The sequence below is a fragment of the Myotis brandtii genome, unplaced genomic scaffold, assembly GCF_000412655.1.
Source record: "Myotis brandtii unplaced genomic scaffold, ASM41265v1 scaffold14, whole genome shotgun sequence".
In the NCBI taxonomy this organism is placed as follows: domain Eukaryota; kingdom Metazoa; phylum Chordata; class Mammalia; order Chiroptera; family Vespertilionidae; genus Myotis; species Myotis brandtii.
In genome coordinates this window covers 530871-544088 of record NW_005354999.1, presented here as the reverse complement: position 1 = coordinate 544088, position 13218 = coordinate 530871, and the positions used below count along the sequence as shown (strand labels likewise).

At 38.0% G+C, this 13218-nt stretch overlaps 1 protein-coding gene across 1 annotated transcript in view; it reads left to right on the top strand.

The window, feature by feature from the left end:
* Nucleotides 1-13218, top strand: part of GUCY1B3 (guanylate cyclase 1, soluble, beta 3) — a 43601-nt gene that overhangs the window by 12432 nt on the left and 17951 nt on the right. Inside the window, exons 3-4 of the mRNA XM_005860767.2 lie at nucleotides 6167-6267; nucleotides 8449-8567. Coding sequence (XP_005860829.1) covers nucleotides 6167-6267; nucleotides 8449-8567 — 220 coding nt within the window. The remainder of the gene's footprint in view (nucleotides 1-6166; nucleotides 6268-8448; nucleotides 8568-13218) is intronic.

Below are 13218 nucleotides of genomic sequence, written 5' to 3'. Positions count from 1 at the left end.
CTGGTTCTGAAATTCTCTACTTTTGCTTTATACTGAAATCTTTTTTTTAAAAAATATATTTTATTGATTTTTTTTTACAGAGAGGAAGGGAGAGAGATAGAGAGTTAGAAACATCGATGAGAGAGAAACATCGATCAGCTGCCTCCTGCACATCTCCTACTGGGGATGGGCTCGCAACCCAGGTACATGCCCTTGACCGGAATCGAACCTGGGACCTTTCAGTCCACAGGCCGACGCTCTATCCACCGAGCCAAACCGGTTTCAGCATATGGCTTTTTTTTTTTAAGCAAACAAGGCATCTTCTAAATAACTTCTTTGAAATAACTGTAGTCTCTGGATATAACTTTTTTCCCCTGAAAAAATAAATACCTAGCCCATAAAATGGTAGATTGAGCAGATTTGCCCCCTCTCCTCAGAATCCTTGTTGAAAAGTCAGTTATGACATTACTTTTTTTTTTTCCCCAGCATCAATTGATGCTGGACATTACTTTTTAAAATGAATTTTTCTTTGTATAATATTTACTTGTAGTTTTTTATTAGAGTTTATGTATTTAGGACAATATTTTCATAATTCTGGCTGAATTATGGGATATACAGAATGAAAAGAAAACAATATGATATGAAAAGCATTGAAGGAGAATCTACTTCCATCTACTTCCATATTCTCTCTCCCTTTTTAAAAAATATACTTTTATTGATTTCAGAGAGGAAGGGAGAGGGAGAGAGAGATAGAAACATCAAGGATGAGAGAGACTCACTGATCAGCTGCCTCCTGCACCTGGGCATGTCCCTGACCAGGATCGAACTGTGATCTCCTGCTTCATGGGTTGATGCTCAACCACTGAGTAACACCAGTCAGCTATACCTTTTTTTTTTAAATAATAGAACAATATTTTGACAGTAATATTTGATTGTTTGATTTTCAGTAGGGACTTTGGAAACTCATGGGGAAATATTTGTAGCTAATTCATTCCTTCACTTACTTTAAAGCATGCATGCATTTGAATGATGCATGCATGTTCTACTCCAGGCACTTGGGTTAGGCACCAGTGATTAAAAAACCAAACATCAAAAATCATAAATCAAAACAAAATACTACTACCATTTTATATATATGTATATGAGGCCTGGTGCATGAAATCTGTGCACTTGGGGGGGGTGCCTCAGCCTGGCCTGCACCCTCTTGCAGTCCAGGAGCCCTCGGGAGATGTCTGACTGCCACAGAGGTGGGAGAGGCTCCCACCACCACTGCTGCACTCGCCAGCGGTGAGCCCAGCTTCTGGCTGAGCAGCACTTCCCCTGTGGGAGCACACTGACCACCAGGGGGCAGCTCTTGCATTGAGCGTCTGCCCCCTGATGGTCAGTGTGCTTCATAGTGACCGTTCAGTCGATTTGCATATTAGCCTTTTATTATATAGGATATATGCACACTACCCTTTGGGGGAAGGGTAAGTGCTGCAAATAAATGATCAGTTTAAACTATAACAAATAGCCATCTCTAAAAGTAACTAGGAAATGAATTGCTACTTGGAAAAATTTTCATTTATAAATACTCAGTTTTTAAACAGTTATTGTAGCTACAAATGTATAGAATGCAATTATTTGCCATTTTTCCCCAGGTGAGAGTTTGTCTTCAATGACCATGTGGCCTGGAATTCTTTTGTTTATTACTCCGTTTGCACTGTAAATTCTGTTCAGTTTAATGTATTCAATCAAGTCTCCCTAAACTGTTTATTATAATATCTCCAATTAGCTTTTCCTCTGATAAGGGAAAAAGATGAAGAATGGGATACAGAAAGAAGGGAAATGGGTCCCGAAAGACTATTAAGTCATAGAGATCAATTTTGCCTCCTGAAGTCTTTGCTCTTATGCTAACTTCTCCAGGCAGCCTCCATGCTGACTACATCTAGCATTGCATCCTGCCCCTTGCTCCTAGGTGCTGCTCTCACCCCTTTATCTTCATCTACTTTCTTTTGTAGCATCTATCACCTCATCATAGATTATAAAATTTGAGCATATATTATGCTTATTGTTTATTGCTTGTTTCTGCCAGCTAAAATGTAAACTCTATGAGGACAGGGACATTTATTTTGTCCATTGGTATATTTAAAGTGCTTAGGAAAGTCCCAGGGCATAATAGGTACTCAAATATTTGTAGCAAAACTCCCTTCCCTGAGGTGGGGTATGGAGTGGGGAGTGGTGGAGGGCATTGGTGGGAAAGAATGAAGAGTGACCCAAAGCTCCCAAAGATTTTAAACATAAATATAATAAACAAGGAATCCTAAATATTTTGAAGAAGTCATTGGAATTCAGTGTGAAAGTTTTAATGGAAGTGATTATTTCCTTTCATGTCCTACTGTTTCATTTATTATTTCAGCCTTCCTCCAGGGAGCATGTTGGGTTGATCAGTTCAGGAAGCAAAGCTTAAAAGATAAGGGAGCTTATTTCATTAAAAGGAAAGCTAGGAAAGAAAGGGTGTCTTGACTCACGGTTAGGGGAATTCTAGGGAAGTGGCCATTCCTCTATTTTATTTAGAGGGACTTTGTATTCTGTTTGTACATCACTCACGTAATGGGTGCTATGGATTGGTGCTTCCAAGAAACTGAGACGGTTCTAGAAGTTATGTCATTTGATTTGTCCCCACTGGAAGAAACAGAATAGGGCACAGTGAGAGCATGAACTAATTTGTATTTTATTATATATTTAGCTAAAATCAATTGATATTTTATTAGGATGCCCTAAAACAGAGGCTTTAAAATTTCAGTCTGTAGAGCAATGCTGTTGCATAACAAGATATTAGTGACAACATGAGAAAAATTAGTCTATCCACGTCCTTCAGATCGGCAACTCCATTTCCAAACATTTATCCTCTTTTACACAGAAATATAAATTGTTAGCTACCAAATATTCATCACATTGTTGGCACTTGTGAAAAATAAGAGCAATCTAAATATCTACTAAAACTTTAATATGTGTATAGAATTCAATTTTATGCAGTCAAGGTATAGAAATATACTTAATAATAAACGGATGTCTATCAAATAGTAAGTCAAGAAAGGGTGTTTGAAAGCAGTATTATCTAGTGTGTGTTATTTATACAAGTATATTCAAGCATGAACAAATTGAATAACAGTGTGTATCTCAGGATAGTGGAGGATTTTTTTTAAGCTTTTTTCTCATACAAATGGACCCTGACTTACGATGGTCTGACATAAGATTTTTTGACTTTGTGATGGGAGGAAAGTGATATGCATTCAGTAGCAACCACATTTCAAATTTTGAATTTTGATCTCCTCCCAGGCTAGTGATGCTGAGCAGTGTCAGTGAGCTCAGCCAGCCACGCGGTGGCGAGGGTGAACAGCTGGTACTCTACAGTGTACTGTGTGGCCAGCATTTTCCAGATACTGTAGCCCATCAAATAAATGCGAGATTCAACACTTTATTATAAAATAGGCTTTGTGTTAGGTGATTTTTGTCCAGATGTAGGCTAATGTAAGTGTTCTGAGCACAGTTAAGGTGGGCTAGGATAGGTGTGTTAAATGCATTTTCAACGTAAATATTTCGACTTATATTTTCAACGTATGATGTTTATTGGGTCACTGATTGGGACATAAGCCCATCATAAGTCAAGGAGCATCAGTATTTTGTATTTTTATACAAATAGAAATTAGAATGCATAAGGTACATAATAGCATTTATCAAATGATAAGTCAGTGTTTGTAGATTATGTTGTTATGATTTGGGGATATTTCACTGACTTTGAGTATTAAAAAGATTTGAGGATTTTGAAGATGTGTTTGTGTATGTGCAGCAAAAAGGACAAGGATTTCACATCAAATTTTTGAATATATAGATAAGGGAAGTACTATGGTCATTAGTAATATATATAATTTTTCAACTGCTTAGAACATTCTTTTGCACTTTATTTCTTTACGCTTATGGGTTATATAATTGCTCCCATTTTAGAAAAGAGGGGTTTTAATGCTCAGGTGGTTTATTTGATTTGTTCAAGTTCATTTGGATTGTGGGCTCTGAACTGAAATTTCTGTGCCTACAAAATTATGCTGTTTTTGTTTGTTTGTGTGTTTTTTGTTTTGTTTTTTTTGCCACATGCACTGTTATGCATAACTGCCAGCAAATAAATGGTATGCTCTGAAGGACACAGGGTTTTTAAAGACCATCTCCATCCCACCTGGACCTAAGACATGCCACTATTTGGAACTGTTCCCTTGAGCAGACACTGGTAAAGCCACGAGCAGCAGCTGTGGTAGCATAGGTTCTGAGGAAGAGAAAGTGGTTGCGACTCCATGTGGCCGGCCTTGGCAGCATTTAAGGAGCTATTTCGAGCTACTGTGTTGAAAGTTTACCTAACAATAGTGGCTAGTTTCTCTTGTATTCTCCTGGCAGTGTACAAGAATTTAGAAGATTTGGACTGAGAGTCAGAGATTGATATCCAAACTCCACGTATTTTTGTGAATTTAACATTGGAACAGTATCTGGGAACTTGTCATTTCTCTTCCACCGCTGGCAATATTTTGGACAATAGATTTTCTGTCCCCTTTGGACACTAGTTTGAGAAAAGCAATCCAAATCCTATCAAAATAGATATATGTATACAATCATGACAACTATTAACAGTTACTATAAAGCCCTTTCATTAATACTGTGTATATTTTGAGCTACTGTATGTAATAGGCTAAGGATATGTTAGAACCGCGGTCAGCAAACTGCGGCTCACGAGCCACATGCAGCTCTTTGGCCCCTTGAGTGTGGCTCTTCCTAAGCCTTAGGAGTACCCTCATTAAGTTAATAACAATGTACCTACCTATATAGTTTAAGTTTAAAAAATGTGGCTCTCAAAAGAAATTTCAATCGTTGTACTGTTGATATTTGGCTCTGTTGACTAATGAGTTTGCCGACCACTGTGTTAGATGTTTTCAGTACACTTGGCACTCAAACTTTAATACGTTGAAAGCACAGCTCGTTATCTTAGCCCCCTGTCCACCTCCAACAGTCTTTCCCAATTCAGCTTCTATCTGAATTGGGGACAACATCTATCCAGTTGCTCAGGCCAAAACCTTAGTGTCATCTTTGTGTCCTTTACTTCTCTCACACCCTCCATCCAGCCTCTCAGCAGATCATGTTGAATTTGCCTTCAGAATATATCCCAACATGGGCCACTTCTCACTCCCTTTTCTGCTTCTGCTCTGAACCAAGTCAGCAGCATTTCTCGCCAGAATGTTGGCGGTAGCCTTCTCACTGGTCTCCTTGCTCTGTCCTAGACCCTTTGGTCCATTCTCAATGCAGTAGCAGGATCGATCCCTTTAACCAGGTCCGCTAGTCTCAGTGCTCATATCACAAGTACCAGGACCCTCCATCTCTTTCACGTAAATGTCAGTCATTCCAATGTCCAACCTCATGTTACCTCTCTGATCTTTTCCCTTACAGCTACTCTGCCCTGCCTCTGTTTTAGCCCCAGCCCCTGCTGTTCCCACAACTCCCCAGGCTGCTCCTGTCTAGCCCTTTGCATATACTCTTCCCTCTGCCCAGAACACACTTCCCCGCTGGCTCATGGCTCACTCCCAGAGCTCCTTCAGACTCCACTCAATTTCCGGCTACTCAGTGAGCTTCCAATTATTGTACTTGAACTCCTTATGCCACTATCCGGCTTTATTTTTCTCCAAACAACTTACCATTATATTTGTCACTTATGAGTTTTATGCCCCTTCTGTCTCCCCTCCTGGAATATGAATGTTCCAGGTAATCAGGTATTTTTGTTTATGTTACTAAACACTGTATTCCCAGTGCCTAGAACAATGCCTGGCATATATAGGAACTGAACAAATATTTGCTAACTATTTATTAAACCAAAAGTTATTTCTTGGTTATATTTAATATCAGGTGTTGGATTGGGTGTTAAAGTACTATAGAAATGTTATCCCTGCTAAAATATACTTACCTATGTCCTTTTAATTTGGGGAGGGGGATGTGAAATAATTTCCTCTTAACCACCAGACCTTTAAGTACAGCACATTGATTTAAACAAATTTGCCAAAAAGAAGTTATATTTCAGATATAAAACAATTATTTATACAATCATTGTAATTATAGAACCTATTCTTTTATTCCAGCTTTTTTTCTTGTCTCTCTCATTTTTGTTTTCCAGAAAAGAGGCACAATTAGATGAAGAAGGACAGTTTCTTGTCAGAATAATATATGATGATTCTAAAACTTATGATTTGGTTGCTGCTGCAAGCAAAGTCCTCAGTAAGTTGAATATGACTTTCCTTCTTTGGCCAGGTTACACATACAAGTGCAAAGGAATGCATAGTCCATTATATAGTGACTAGAGGCCTGGAGCACGAATTCGTGCACTAGTGGGGTCCCTCGGTCTGGCCTGTGGGATCGAGCCGAAACTGGCTCTCTGACATCCCCCAAGGGGTCCTGGATTGCGAGAGGGTGCAGGCCAGGCCAAGGGACCCCACCGGTGCACAATTGGGGACAGGGAGAGATGTGAGAGGTTGGCCAGCCGGGAGGAACCGTGGGAGGGCTCCAGGGCATGTCTGGCCCATCTCGCTCAATCCAGATTGGCAGGACCCCAGGAGCAAGCTAACCTACTGGTCGTAGTGTCTGCCCCCTGGTGGTTAGTGTACGTCATAATGACTGGTCTACTGGTCGACTGTCTGTCCCCTGGTGGTCAGTGCACATCAGAGCGAGCAGTTGAGAGGCCTTAGCATATCATTAGCATATTACGCTTTGATTGGTTGAAGGCTGACCGGTTGATCGAACATTTAGCATATTAGGCTTTTAGTAGTATTATATAGGATGTACAGGGATGTAGGTTATGCATTGCACAACCCTGATGGGAAGACATTTACATATAATGTTAGGCTGAGGCTATGCTCAGTCTATTTCTCCATTTACGAACTCTTTAGAGAATAAAGGAGCTCTTTGCCCCTCCCCACAGAAAGCCATATGTTGGGGAAGAAAAAATAAATTATTGCTTCTTAATGTAGTAATTTCAATAATGTAATAATACATTACTATGTGAACAGCACAGAATTGCACAGTGTAATAATTACTCATTACTGCATTGTGGAATGGAGAAAATATGATTCCCAAATCTCTTTTATAATAAATTTTGTTAGCTATTGGTAAAAGAAACAGGAAATAGATCTATGTCAGACAAAACTTATACAATGAAGGCAAAGTTAAAAAAATAGCTTTATAAAACACGTCTTTCTGAAAGTAGTGTCTCTTATTCTCAGAGTACTTAATTTATAACTAGGCTTTGGGTAGAATATAAAAAAAGCTTTTTAGCTTTGCCAAATATAACTAGTAGAGCAAATACTATCTATTGCAGAATATAAGAATTACAAAGAAAAATGGTGAATTGTTAATAATAAGAAAATATCCAATCTCATTTGTAATCAAAATTGAAACAAGTATGATTTTTTTTCATATAAATTTGTAAATTTTTGAAAATTAACTAGTGTAGTCAAGGATAGAGTTTAAAAATAAATCAGACACTTAAAAAATATTTAAACCTTTTAAGAATTTTTCCAAAGAAAATTATTAGTTTCTTTTTTAAATATTTGTATTGATTTCAGAAAGGAAGGGAGAGGGAAGGAGAGAGAAACATCAATGATAAGAGAGAATCATTGATCGGCTGCCTCCTGCACACCCCACACTGGGGATCGAGCCCACAACCCAGGCATGTGCCCTTGACCAGAATCGAACCTGTGACCCCTCAGTCCGCAGGCCAACGCTCTATACACCGAGCCAAACTGGCTAGGGCAAAATTATTAGTTTTATTTGCATTAAGATTTATGTGCTTTCATTTCAGGGTTACTTATAGTATCAAAAATTAGAGAAGCTTACATTTTGTGTAAGGGGATCAATTAAATAAAATGTTGCATCTCTAAGTTGAGTGAGGTAGTGATTGAAATTACAGAAAAAATCTTAAAGTTTTAAGAAATAATAATTGGATATAAACAAAAAAGCAGGATATTAGGGTACATACTATATGCAACCAATTTATTAATATGTGTATTTAGATAAAGAAAAATCCTTCTATACCAAAATATTGTCATGTGCATTCTGGATGATTTTCAGGATCTTCCTGTATTTTTCAGAAAAAAATAAGTTCTAAATTAAATATACATTTTAAAAAAGCTTAAAATTAATTAACTAGTTTGTCATGGAAGCTGAGAAACTGATTGCTTTGCTATTAAGTACAAATGTACAGTGTTAGCATGGTAATGTATTGTCTTCTCAGGTTTCATTGTATTGTCCTGGCCAGAAATTTTTCATGTGATGTATGTTCACTAGGCACAAAAATTGAGGATATTTAACATTTTGTTGTTATTCAGTTATCTTCCTTCTTCCCATTAATAATAGTCTACATGTATGTTTTGTTTTTATTATTCTTTCAAACCTATAAAATAGATCTCAATGCTGGAGAAATCCTCCAAATGTTTGGGAAGATGTTTTTTGTCTTTTGTCAAGAATCTGGTTATGATACAATCTTGCGTGTCCTGGGATCTAATGTCAGAGAATTCCTACAGGTAAGCGATTTGAGGTCTTGTTAAAAGTGCTGAATTCGTGATTCTTTAACATAGATTCTAGCATCCTGTTGTTCAGCCAGCTGTATGAGTGTCTTGCTGCTGAAATGGAATCATAGTGACATTTTTTGCAATTCAATAAAATAATAGTTATTAGGTCTTAAATACATTTTTAGCATTTTTGCTTCATATTTTTTTTAACTTTTGATTACTATAAATATGCAAGTTGTAAATTAATGTTCTTTGAAAAATTCATCATGGCCTATTGTGGTATATCCAACTGCCTTTAAAAAAATGTTTTTATTGATTTCAGGGAGGAAAGGAGAGAAGGAGAGAGAGAGATAGAAACATCAATGATGAGAATCGGCTGTCCTCTGCACACCCCCTACTGGGGATCGAGCCTGCAACCGGGCAAGTGCCCTGACTGGGAATCAAACCGTGACCTCCTGACTTACACGTTGACACTCAACAACTGAGCCACACTGGGCAGGCCTAACTGCCTTTTTTTAAATGGTAGTATTTGATACTAGTTTTGGTTTTATGTTTGGCTCTATAACATGGTTTTATTTTTATTTTTTTGCAAAGCATGCCTTAATTCCTTAATTTTGCGTAGCATAATTAAATAGTACGTCAGTATCTATGACTTTCTATCCGGAGCTTGTTGTTTAGGAAAAAGCCCGCTGGCTTACAGGTGCTCTGCCACCAAAGCAAATTTGAGAATCATAACTCTGAGTTACATGTTAATTAATCTACTAGAGAAAGGAAAGTAAGAGGCCTTGCAAAGGCAATTTCAGGTGCAGGACAAGATAAATAACGTCACCAAACGCCTTTGTCTTATATTCCTGCTAAAATTACCTTACAAGATTTTTACTAGTGCAGCACACGTTCGATGAAAGGCTATTTTTGGATTGTCTGTCCTATTTTAAGCAGAGGCCATTTGTGAGACCTTCTTCTTGATGTGTTAATGTTGAAAATTATGTGGTTGTTTGTAAAGGATATTTCCAAACTGGCTGCCGAGCGCCGCCAGATCTTGCTGGAAAATGATGTCAGTGCAATAGTAGCTGAACCGAAGCCCAGGTTTGAGGGAATGTAAACGACTTCCAGTCCAGCTGCATTATTGATTTAACAGCCAAAATAAGAACTTTGGTGTTTAATCAAAATGTCTGTTGTTTACACAGTGACATTTTTCTTATAAACTTAAAACAGCATTAAATCAAGATGGAAACTGATTTGCGATCGCCTGCCGTGGATTTACCTAACTACTGGGTCCAAGAACGCTGCCACTTCCAAATGGAGTGGCTGCCAGGAGATGTGTAAATTAAACGGGAACAGGCTGTATTTAAATGAATTATGTTAAATGGATTTAAGTGTGATATTTGAAAGTATTTTAAGACTTTGGATTTTGGAATACATCTTCCATTTTTTTTAAAACTGTCACCTTATCAACAAAGTCCGAACTTGCATTTTCTCTGTCTTAATTCCATCTTTCTCTCAATGGCCACGTTTACACAGCACAACAAATGTTCACATTGTTTTTGGTTTACGTTGGCTCGTGGTGGCCACCTGCTCAGGTTGTCGTGGTGCCGTGAGAGAGCAAGCCGCCTCTGGTGTGTTCCTCTCTGTTCCAGGGCTGCACTGTTAACAGGATAGCCAATAGCTACATGGGGCTGGATTTTGAGAGTTCTATCACTTTTCTTCATTCCCCCTACACTTCTGTGTAGAGATTGGATGATTTCTCTGTCTCTCTCATGACTCCTCCAATCTCATCTCTATTCTATGACTTGGGTGACTTTTCTGAAATGCAAATATATCTCATCATACCATTAAAAAAATTTTTTTTCTTAAACCCTTCAGTGATTCCCCATTGCTCATTGGACAATGTCAAAAATAGTTAAAATGACTGAAACCTCTTACATTCTCTATACATTCTGCCTCTTCCTCTTCTGCAGCCCAGCCAACTATAACTTTACTTTTTTTTTTTAAATCTTGCTCTCTTTATCCTCTGAGTTTTTGCATCTGCTCTTTCCTTTATCTGGAACACTGTTCATGCTCCTTTTCACCTCGATAAATTCTGTTTATCCTGCTGGTCAAATTACTTCTTCTGGGTCATTGGCATTTCTCATGTTTTCATAGTACATTTATTTTCCCAGCCATAGTTGTTCTCATACTGTATTATCATTTCCTGTTTGTTGGGCTGGAATGTAAACTTCATGAAGCCAGAGACCATGTATAATCTCTTAATGATGGTATCTCCACAGATACAATCTGTCTAGCTGGGAATGAATATCTGTCTTTTTTTTTTTTATGAAGATGTGCTCTTTGTGTAAAAATAGGAAGCAAATATGACCGTAGCTCAAGATTAAATGTTTTTTTAAATATATTTTATTAATTTTTTATAGAGAGGAAGGGTGAGGGATAGAGAGTTAGAAACATCGATGAGAGAGAAACATTGATCAGCTGCCTCCTGCACACCCCCTACTGGGGATGTGCCCACAACCAAGGTACATGCCCTTGACCGGAATCAAACCTGGGACCCTTTATTCCCCAGGCCGATGCTCTATCTACTGAGCCAAACCGATTAGGGCTTAAATGTTTTATTAAGAATAACAAAACCCCCTTTTAGATGAAACTATGTAACTTTATTTAGAGATAAATCAAAGATTGAATATAGAGGAATAGACAGCCACACAGTAGACTGATTTCCTGGAGTCGGAAGCTTTGAGTATTGGCTATCGTTGATAAGATAATATATGGCTTTCGGGAATGGAACCCAAGTCAGTCCACAGCAGGGCTACCAATTAATTTTTAGTGCTGTTCCGTTAGTATCCCATTATATTTTCTTTACCCAGTGATTTCACAGAGGTGAAATGAAATTAAAATAAGCTTCGAAGGCTGCCAATGCAATCTGAGAGAAGAGTTAGAATTTAAATTATGGGCCTGTTTAAATATGCATAGAAATCTCAGTTGAATCATACTACAAATATTCAGTCAGAGTTTGCTGGAAACACTGGCTCGTTCTATGGGCAGTTTCACCCATTCTCCCAATTCATATACGTGGGGGTTCCTCTGTCAGGGCCTCTGTGCAGCCTGCAGTGGGATTTCCAGGTCACGACAGCTCCATGTTTTGGCCTCCAAAACACAATGCTGTGGCCAGCCCACCAGGAGCAATCTGGGATTGATGAGCGATCTAAAATCTTAAATGTTTGTCCAAAGTGTTATTCTGGGAAATGTGAGGATTTTCCTGAACAGCTGTGAAATTCTAATACTTCCCTAAATTATTTACAGTGTTTCTTAGAAAAAAAAAATGCTCCATTCATTTTATTTTTAACTTTTGGATTTCCAAAGGACCTGTTTTTTTCAACATCCAAAACATTAATTTCTGTAACCTGCAGTTTTTAAATGGACAAGTGAGGACTTTAAAGGAAGATAAGTATTTGAGTAGCTGGTATATATTTTCATGATATTGATTGTCAAATATAGTATTATATAAGTGGGATTTTTTTTAAAAAAAACACATGAGTTTAAGAGCTATAGCGTAAGTGAAATATTTTACACAGGCAATTCTATAATAACTTGCCTTTTTTCTTTAAAATATTTCTCTTGAGAGGATGGTAATGATAGCTATACGTAATTTCGAGATATTATTTAAAGAATTTTAGTAACTGGTATAATTTCTTTTTTTAAATTGGGCCTTACATTATTTCTTAAAAGAAAAAAAATATTTTCTGTATCTTTTCAGTGGGAGGCTATTTCTCAAGGAGCAGCTCCAAGGAGAAAAGGCAGGAACAGGAGCCTTAAAGTGTCAGCTTCCTTACTCTGACCTCATGCTGCTCACACCCTGACCTTGGTGCTGACCATTCTTATGGGGTTGTGTTTTCCACTTTATTGAGGTCTTGCCTGCTTAAATTTCTCATGTTCAAATTCTAAGATGACTCCTCTCTTATAAAGCTTAAAATATTTGTCAAATTACATGACTCGCACAAGTAAATGTTGGCATTGGTCTTGTTTGTCAGAAGTGTGAGGAATGAAAAGAAAGGAAATGTTGCGTCCCATCCTTTTTCCTTAAAAAAAGAGGTTTGCAAGGACTGATCTTAAGATTTCTTCCAGATCTAAGTACCAGTAACGTTCTCAAGTAACACAGATAGCTCCCGCGTTCCCATCTTCTGGGATTCTTAGAGACGGAAACATCTCTCTGTCTCAAAACTTTCGAAGCGAGGTCTTACTCTGACCACTTATGTGGATTTTAGGGATTTTTAATTACATGCCCTGGAAGCCTGGAAGAGGAAGTAGCTGAGTTCTAGAAATCTTGCCTCTGTAATTGTGTATGCACTCATTTTTGCCGTGCATATTACAAAGAAAATTTGCATTTATGCAGAAACATTCCGAGATCTTTGAACATGTAGAACTTCAGTGTTTCGCAGTGGAAGGATACATTCTCTTTGGCTGCCTCCATCTGTGGAATGTGCTACATGGAGCACTCTGGGGACTTACTGTCTCCCGGGATGCCAGCACTCGTTTTTTCTTCTGCAAATGATAAGCGCTAGGTGACAAGACGAACTGGACTCATGGATCTGAGAAAAAGTACATTTATTTTGCTTCTCCCAAAACCGGTTAAATGATATCAGGGCGTTAAGAAACAAAACGAAAACCTCAG